The sequence below is a fragment of the Asterias amurensis genome, chromosome 10 (assembly GCF_032118995.1).
Source record: "Asterias amurensis chromosome 10, ASM3211899v1".
Taxonomy (NCBI): domain Eukaryota; kingdom Metazoa; phylum Echinodermata; class Asteroidea; order Forcipulatida; family Asteriidae; genus Asterias; species Asterias amurensis.
The window spans coordinates 17,051,516-17,061,802 of NC_092657.1; the positions used below are offsets into that span (position 1 = coordinate 17,051,516).

General features: G+C 38.7%; 1 protein-coding gene across 1 annotated transcript in view; it reads left to right on the forward strand.

Annotated features, from left to right (window-relative positions):
* The window catches only part of LOC139943043 (ubiquitin carboxyl-terminal hydrolase 44-B-like), a 28,152-nt gene extending 18,510 nt beyond the window's left edge, over positions 1–9,642 (forward strand). The window contains exon 13 of the mRNA XM_071939858.1: positions 3,407–9,642. Coding sequence (XP_071795959.1) covers positions 3,407–3,600 — 194 coding nt within the window. The 3' untranslated portion in view covers positions 3,601–9,642. The remainder of the gene's footprint in view (positions 1–3,406) is intronic.
* Positions 9,643–10,287: the final 645 nt, after the last annotated feature.

The following is a 10,287-nucleotide window of genomic DNA, read 5'->3' on the forward strand; positions in this document are numbered from 1 at the left end:
AGCCCAAGCCGTGGTTTGAGAAAGACCCCAGATAGACATTCACTCATAGAGCTACACTGTACATGTATATGGGTGAAAATTCACTAAACTGCACTAATAAGCTAGATGCCCTTTAAGCTTGTAGCACATAAATTAAACATCATGTCAACTAAAGCATCCATGTGAAGTACCCACCTAAAGGTACCTACAGTAGCAACAACTTTCTCATAGTTGCTTGGCAAGATTTTCAGAATGTTGGTAAAAGGCCGTTTTGTGGACGGAAATACTATATTTTTGTTTCAGTTGCCTATTAAATATTGACTAGAGTGCTAACTTTGCATTTTGAAGCCACCCTGGGCGCAGACATGTTTGATGTGGTGCGTGACTACGGAACAATTTTTATTATACAGTAAGAGAACACACATTGCCGCGAATTTATTTTTTACTTCGCCGTGTGCGCTCACATACACATTTGTGTGCGTCCGCGCTACGAAAGGCGTAAGTTCGACTCGATTGATGTTCTAAAAAAAGTATACGCACCTTTTAAACATGACGCACATGACGCTCGCAGTTTGTATGCTGATCAGCAGATTGTGCGTTCACGTTTGCTGCATTTTGGGGTTTGATGACGAACAAACGCACTATCATGCAAATATCCGTACAATTGCCGTACAAAGTTTCAAGCTTTCGTATTGTTTTGTACATAAACATGGATGCGCCCACTCGGCTTCAAAACCTTAGTGCGTGTATAGCGGGGTGTTAGCGCACTAGTCAATATATATACGTGTATAGCTCTATGCATTCACTTTACAAACCCTTGTGAATGTCAAATATCCAATATCAATGTACATGTTACAGTGTAGGAACTGTATTCACTGTACGTTCCTACGGGACTGTCCAAATCCAATATCGATGTACAAGCTAGACAAACACTGTACAAACCTATTTGAATGTCTAACATCCAATATCGACGTACTACTGGAATGTCAAATATCCAATATCAATGTACATGTTACAGTGTAGGTACTGTATTCACTGTACGTTCCTACGGGACTGTCCAAATCCAATATCGATGTACAAGCTAGACAAACACTGTACAAACCTATTTGAATGTCTAATATCCAATATCGACATACTACTGGAATGTCCAATATTCTATATCGATGTACACTGTGCAAGGTCGACATACACTGTGCATGTACGTATGTGAATGTCTAATATCCAATATCGATGTACAAGGTAACGTTCACTGTACAAACCTATGTGAATGTCAAAATATCCAATATAACATTCACTGTACAAACCTACAGGAATGTCCGCTATCCAATATCGAAGTACATTGTAAACATGGTACATGTACATGTAAACACACTGTACAAACCTATTTGAATGTCTAATATCCAATATCGATTTACAAGGTAACATACACTGTACAAACCTATGTGAATGTCTAATATCCAATATCGATGTACTACTGGAATGTCCAATATCGATTTACAAGGTAACATACACTGTACAAACCTATTTGAATGTCTAATATCCAATATCGACGTACTACTGGAATGTCCAATATTCTATATCGATGTACACTGTGCAAGGTCGACATACACTGTGCATGTACGTATGTGAATGTCTAATATCCAATATCGATGTACAAGGTAACGTTCACTGTACAAACGTATGTGAATGTCAAAATATCCAATATATGTAACATTCACTGTACAAACCTACAGGAATGCCCACTATTCAATATCGGTGTACATTGTAAACATGGTACATGTACATGTAAACACACTGTACAAACCTATGTGAATGTCTAATATCCAATATCGATGTACTACTGGAATGTCCAATATCCAATATCGATGTACAAGGTAAACATTCACTGTACAAACCTATGTGAATGTCCAATATCCAGTATCAAGTATAAGGTAACATTCACTGTGCAAACCTACGTGAATGTCTAATATCCAATATCGATGTACTACTGGAATGTCCAACAGGGACTTTTCGTTTTCGACGACGGATGGTTCTGCGACGGTAAAGATGACATTTGGCGTCATCTGCGCATGTGTCGGCTTTGAGGACGGTCGTCCGTTAATTTCTACGACAGTACTTAGGATGAATCTTCGTTGTGCTGAAAACGACAACGTTTAGCTGAACAACCGTCGCAGAACCATCCGTCGTCAAAAACGAAAAGTCCCTAATATCCAATATCGATGTACAAGGTAACATTCACTGTACAAAGCTATGTGAATGTCAAAATATCCAATATAGGTAACATTCACTGTACAAACCTACAGGAATGTCCTCTATCCAATATCAACGTACATGGTACACATCGTACATGTAGACACACTGTACAAACCTAAGTGAATGTCCAACGTTCAATTTTGATTTACAAACTAGACGTACATTACACTGTACAAACCTATGTGAATGTCCAATATCCAATATCGATGTACAGTATAAGGTAACATTCACTGTACAAACCCAAACGGGAATGTCGAATATCCAAGTTCAAAGTAACATTGATAGTCATTGTACAAATCTATTTGAATGTGCAATATCTAATATGTACAAGGTAACATTTACTGTACAAACCTACAGGAATGTCCAATATCCAATATAGGTGAACAAGGTAGATATTCATTCACTGTACAAACCTACTGGAATGTCCAATATCCAATATAGGTGAACAAGGTAGACATTCATTCACTGTACAAACCTACAGGAATGTCCAATATCCAATATAAATGAACAAGGTAGACATTCATTCACTGTACAAACCTACAGGAATGTCCAATATCCAATATAAATGAACAAGGTAGACATTCATTCACTGTACAAACCTACTGGAATGTCCATTATCCAATATAGGTGAACAAGGTAGACATTCATTCACTGTACAAACCTACAGGAATGTCCAATATCCAATATAAATGAACAAGGTAGACATTCATTCACTGTACAAACCTACTGGAATGTCCAATATCCAATATAGAGGAACAAGGTAGACATTCATTCACTGTACAAACCTACTGGAATGTCCAATATCCAATATAGAGGAACAAGGTAGACATTCATTCACTGTACAAACCTACAGGAATGTCCAATATCCAATATAGATGAACAAGGTAGACATTCATTCACTGTACAAACCTACTGGAATGTCCAATATCCAATATAGAGGAACAAGGTAGACATTCATTCACTGTACAAACCTACTGGAATGTCCAATATCCAATATAGAGGAACAAGGTAGACATTCATTCACTGTACAAACCTACTGGAATGTCCAATATCCAATGTAGGTGAACAATGTAGACATTCATTCACCATGTTCACTGTACAAACCTACCTGTATGTCCAATGCACATAATACATTTAAAAAAACACATTGACATTCCCTTACTTTCAATTGCAGGTTTCTGGGTTCATTGCAACGACTCTCGCCTTGAGCTGTGCGCAGTCGATGATGTCACAAAGTGCCAGGCGTATATTTTATTCTACAGCAAACGGACAAGGACTGTGGCCCACGTTGGCCAGCCGGTCCGAAGTTCCACGGACGAAGTTGACTCTCCGTCAAGGGTAATCAGAAAAAGACGAATCACACTCTGAGAGTGTAAACAAAGAACGAAGAAAGAAGTTGGTGTTGATAGTCGCCTCACAAGGCCGGACGGCAACTTCGACAGGAGGACTACACTTAACTGATTTGAACTATCAACCCAAACCAACCCAAATCAACTTAGAAAAAACCCAGAACTCTGCTAATGACGCTACTTAAAGACACTGGACACTATTGGTAATTGTCAAAGACCAGTCTTCTCACTTGATGCATCTCAACATATGCATAAAATGACAAACCTGTGAAAATTTGAGCTCGATTGGTCGTCGGAGTTGCGAGATAACTATGAACGAAAAAAACACCCTTGTCAGTCGTTGTTGTGTGCTTTCAGATGCTTGATTTCGAGACCTCAAATTCTAAATCTGAGGTCTCGAAATTCGTGGAAAATTACTTTGTTCTCGAAAAACCACGTCACTTCAGAGGGAGCCGTTTCTCACAACTTTTTATATTACCAACCTCTCCCGATTACTCGTTAGCAAGTGAGGTTTTATGCTGATAATTATTTTGAGTAATTAGCAATAGTGTCCACTGCCTTTAAGGCTATATAAATGACTGAACAACTGAGTTTTCAGTTTGGTTAGTTGGAGAGAGTGTGTACTGGTCTAAGGTTCAGTAGAAAAGCATTCCATTTCAAGACCCCCTAACATCACAAGGCTGAACGGCATCTTCAAGGTCTGGGCTACACTAAACTGATTTGAACTATCAACCCAAATCAACTGTCGCCAGGGAACGTTGCCACCTGCTCCTTGGGCTGAAACAGGGTTACCTCCTCAGGCCTCTATACTGTACTTCCGTTTTTGAAAGGGCAAGGGCACCAAGGCATTTTGTTTCTTTGGTAAAGGGCACCCTATGAGGAAATTGTAGATTTCTACTGGAGCATTTCAAGGGCATCAAGGCAATGACCGGGGGCATGGAGGTGATCGCCTTCGTTGCCTCCTGAAGTATCAGGTCTTCCCCTTCAGTCTGTAAGGAATTTGAGAGTGAAAACAAAGGACTCTGTCGAACGGAAGATTAGCCTCGTTGGATTGGGTTGGGTACCCTAACATCACAGGGCTGGACGGCCACTTCAAGGTGAGAGCTATACTTAAAGATGCTATGTCAGATTTTTGGCCCCAAACATTAAAAGAAAGATTTTTTTGAGTGAATGGTATTTCAAAGAGTATCAGCCACTCTAACGATTAAATGTGGTAACTTTTACTTTTAATGGTCAGGAACCATGACAGAAATTTAAAACGTTTCTTATAAAACACATAAGAATTGGTCACGTGATATGTTGTTGGGATCTTGACAAAAACTAATTTTGAGCACTTTATTTCACTGCTACTAATAATTGGCAGACTTTTACGAGCAATGGCTCAAATGAAAGCATGTAACTTTCTCGACCCCCATCAAAATACCTATTGAATTTTAAATAAAAAAACTGTGGACAAATCGGCCTAAAATCTGACATAGCATCTTCAACTGATCTGGGCTTCACAACCCAAGTCAACTGTCCCTTCCTACTCCTGGGACTGAAACAGGGTTGGCTCCTTCACTCCAACAAAAGTCACATGGTCTATAGGGCTGAAACAGGGTTACCCGCTTCACAGTCCATAAGGATGTACATGTAGGCATGGGTGTCATACACTAGGAGCCACCTACTCATGGGGCTGAAACAGGGTTACCCGCTTCACAGTCCATAAGGATGTAGGCATGCATGGGTGTCATCCACTAGGAGCCACCTACTCATGGGGCTGAAACAGGGTTACCCGCTTCACAGTCCATAAGGATGTAGGCATGCATGGGTGTCATCCACTAGGAGCCACCTACTCCTGGGGCTGAAACAGGGTTACCCGCTTCACAGTCCATAAGGATGTAGGCATGCATGGGTGTCATCCACTAGGAGCCACCTACTCCTGGGGCTGAAACGGGGTTACCCCCTTCACAGTCCATAAGGATGTAGGCATGGGTGTCATACACTAGGAGCCACCTACTCCTGGGGCTGAAACAGGGTTACCCCCTTCACAGTCCATAAGGATGTAGGCATGCATGGGTGTCATACACTAGGAGCCACCTACTCATGGGGCTGAAACAGGGTTACCCGCTTCACAGTCCATAAGGATGTAGGCATGCATGGGTGTCATCCACTAGGAGCCACCTACTCCTGGGGCTGAAACGGGGTTACCCCCTTCACAGTCCATAAGGATGTAGGCATGCATGGGTGTCATCCACTAGGAGCCGCCTACTCCTGGGGCTGAAACGGGGTTACCCGATTCACAGTCCATAAGGATGTAGGCATGGGTGTCATCCACTAGGAGCCTGGCTGGTAGAGCAGAATGCACTGCCTTACCAACTTAATATGAAGCAATTATTGTTAAATGCCTTGCTCAGGGGCATGCGAGTTGAATGACTGGGTTTTGAACCAAGGAAGCTAATCGAACAACGGACCCATGAATGACTCAATTTTTAGCCAAGCCTAACCTGACGATGGTTTCAGTTTTGTTTTTAAATGCGCCTTAAGTCTTCCATTCCTCAGTCTAAGTTCATATAATACCTGAATTGACTGCGCTAATATGTCGCAATAGGTTTTGGTACTTTTTGCAGGACACAAAACACAATGTCCACAGATTTACATTAAACGCTTACAGTTTGAAAATAAAGATGGTAGAAAGTTTCCCTTTAAGTATTTCACCGTCTTAAAATATTACTTGTCGAGGTGCTGTAGTTTTTTAGAAATGAGTAAAACAAGTCACGGAGAAAAAAAAATTCTCAAATGACGAAAATTATTTAAGCATGTATAAACCTATTTTCGTGACATTGTTTTACTCATTTCTCATAAACTTTAGCACCTCAGCAAGTAATATTGTAAGGTAAACTTTCTACTATCATTATCTTAAAACAGTGTAAGTTGAATGTTAATCTGTGGACATGTGTTTTTTATCATGAAAAGTACTCCAATCCTCTAAAGGCAGTGGACACTAATGGTAATTACTCAAAATAATTATCAGCTTAAAACCTTACTTGCTAACGAGTAATGGGGAGAGGTTGACAGTAAACAACATTGTGAGAAACGGCTCCCTCTGAAGTGACGCAGTTTTCGAGAAAGAAGTCATTTTCCACGAATTTGATTTCGTGACCTCAAGTTTAGAATTTGAGGTCTCGAAATCAAGCATCTGAAAGCACACAACTTTGTGTGACAATGGTGTTTTTTTTTCTTCATAGTTGTCTCGCAACTCTGACGTCCAATTGAGCTCAAATTTTCAGAGATTTGTTATTTTATGCATATGTTGAGATACACCAACTGAGAAGATTGGTCTTTGACAATTACCAATAGTGTCCAGTGTCTTTAAAACGAAGTCGCGACTACTTTGAGGCACGATTGGTCGAGTAATAGACTTCACTAGTCACTCAGGCTTACAATGTAGTAGCCGTAGCCGTAGCTGTAGCCGCCATATTATACATGACCTCTATCTTCATGTCGGATAAACTTGTTCATTCAGGCCAAAATTTTATTCCACTTTTCAGGAAAACTTTGGCCAATAATGGTGAAAAACAATAATTCATATTTTGTATATTATGTACATGTATTATAATTATACCAAAGTTTGTATTTTACGGACCTTTTTGTAAAAAAAAGGTCACTATTTTGTAAATTTTTTGGTGAACATGTAAATGTAAAACTTTTTAACTTTTTGTACAGTGTTTTTATCTCAGGAATTACAGTGAATGCTGCCATGCTAGTAGGGTTTTGATAGCAGGGCTTAAAATTTGTACCATATTAATTTTTGTATACTCAATTCGGGTCAGGTTTGATGTGGGTCGCATGGTGTCTGATCCTTTTCTGTGTCAGCTTGACCTGAAATCTCGGTCAAAATGACCCAGAACGATACAGATTCCGAGGTAAAATCACCTCTTTTTTTACTGCATATAGGTAGTGTCTGGTTTGTCCATTCAGTGTGTGGGTAGGCAAACACCAGTGTTGTAACGTAGTCATTTCTTTCCTCAATTCAAGTCAGTTAAATTGGCGACTTGAGTCTGACCCGTGTTTGAGTCACTGACTCGCATCAACAACACTGGCATACACATAGGGGAATCTTTTGAAAGACCTGGGCCCAATTTCATGGCTCTGCTTACCGTAAGCACAGAATCGGTGCTTACTGAAGCAGGGAATTCTGTGCTTTTGGCAAGCTTATTTCACGGGTTAGCGGCGTATTTTGGCTTCTGCGCGTACGTACTCCACGTTACTAGGCATTCTGCGCTTACCAGGCTAGCACGTAAGCGGGGAATCGTGTTTGTAAGCGCAGAATTCGGCGGTAAGCAGAGCCATGAAGTTGGGCCCAGTTTTCTCACCAGTAACACACCTGTGAAAATTTGAGCTCAATTGGTCGTCGAAGTTGCAAGAGAATAATGGAAGAAAAAACAACACTTGTACAATTATTTTGTGTGCTTTTGAATGCCTTAAAGGGGCTTCAGGCTTTTTAATTCAAAGGTTTGCGTGAGAAATTACCTCTTTCTCAAAAAATGTGTTACTTCAGAGGGAGTCGTTTCTAATGTGTTGTACTATCAACAGCTCTCTGTTGCTCGTTACCAAGAAAGTTTTTCTGCTAGCAATTATTTTGAGTAACTTCCAATCGGGTCAAATGCCATTAAAGGGAAGGTTTGCATTTGCGTGAGAATTAACTCTTAAAATTAAAGGCAACAAAAACCTTTTGATAGTATAAATCATTTTGAAAGTCATTTTACTTTGAAGCAATGTGGTTTAAAGGAACATTACAGAATTGGTAAGAAACAAAAATCGTGAAGACCACAGATTTACATAAAACTTACACGGTATGATGATAGTTGAAAAGATCCTTTGAAATATTTCTGTCTGAAATGTCATATTTGATGAGAAATAAATAATCTAACTTCGGGTTTGGAGTTTATCGCTTAGTGAGCGTTTTATTCATGTTTATTTTGGCATCGATACAATGCAAAATTTGTAATCGTTTGTTTACTATTCTCTCATGACCCAGATGGCCAATCAATCTCAAACTTGTACAGGTGTGTCAGTTTATGTATATCTTACATGTATATCTAGGATTACACAAAGTGCTTACACTGCCAGCAACTGTTTTGTTAGCAAAAACCAATTCTGTAATGTTCCTTTAAATTGAAAAAGATATCAGTTTCCATACCCAAAATTTCAATCATTGAAATGCTTTTGTCAAATATGTTTTTCAGAATGTGTATTCCTTTTAGGGATTATTCTTCTTGCGTGGACTCTGGATTTTTCGTTGATATCTCAAAAAAAATACCGTTGTTTTTAAATGAAATTTTCACAGATAATTAATATTGTACATTTAGGATCAAAACAATCTAACTGTTCAAAAAACCAAAGGGAAACTTTTAATTGTCCATACAAAATGTATAATAAGTTTAATTATAATGACAACAAAACAAAATACAATTTATATTTTGAATGTTGTTCTACAAGTTAAAACAGTATTATGGGAAATATTGTCAATGTGTTGTTTTAGGCTAAAAAGGGTGAACAAATAATATGGTATAGTAAACATATATAATTTTGTTGGTGTGTTAGTTTTAAAGAGTGAATCCAAGGTCAAATGCAGTTTTGTGATGCAATCATTTTCCCCTATAAGGGAGTTAAGACAACTCGTCCTTCAGACATCACGACAGTCTGACAATTCGACGATTCAGAGACAACTCGACCTGTCAGACAACTCGACGGCTGGTACGGTTTCCAACCGTAAGACAAGTCGACTTTTCGATCAGACTGGGCATGCTGTATGTAGGTCGGTCATTCATCCGTCTCACGTCTTGGCACCATGTAGAGTTGTCTCACTGACGTTGCAGTGAAGCGGTCGAGTTGTCTTACCTGTCAGTCGAGTTGTCCACCGGTCGAGTTGTCTGACAACCGGAATACGCGCAACCGTCTTGGAACAATCTAAACAATCTGGAGGATTTTTTTTTTTCAGTTTGAAGTGTCTCTTTTGATTTTCAATAATCAAAAGTATTTTTTTTTTTTTTTCCGGAATTTGGTTATAATAATTTTCGTCAGATTTTGTGAACAGTTTGTGTTATGCAAGAAAATTATGTATGATATTTTATTTTTGGATATCATCAGGAAATAAAGAATTCAATAAGAAAATTCAAATAATATCATCTTTGTTTATGATGTTGTTCTTTGTCATTTTCTTAAGTGATAGAGTTTAGCTCCATATTTTTTTTTTTTTTTTTTTCATGAAGTGAACAATTTCTCAAAATGATTTATACTATTGAAAGCTGCGTATAAGTTTTAAAACAATAGTTTTTTATGTCCATTTATATGCAGTTATAATGCAGTTATCAAAGGCAGTGAAATTTATTAGTAATTACTTAAATATTTATTAGAAGCATAAAACCTTACTTGGTGACGAGTAATGAGGAGAGGTTGATAGTATAAAACATTGTGAGAAACCGCTCCCTCTGAAGTAACGTAGTTTTTGAGACAGATTCAATTTTCCACTAAAATATTTGCATTTTTCTCGAGACCCGAATATTAGAATTTGAGGTCCCAATATATGAAAGCACACAAAATCGTGTGGGGTGTTTTTTCTTCCATTATTATCTCACAACTTCGACTGGCAATTGAGTTCAAATTTTCACGGGTTTTGTTTTTGTGCATTATGTTGAGATACACCAATTGAGAAGACTGGTCT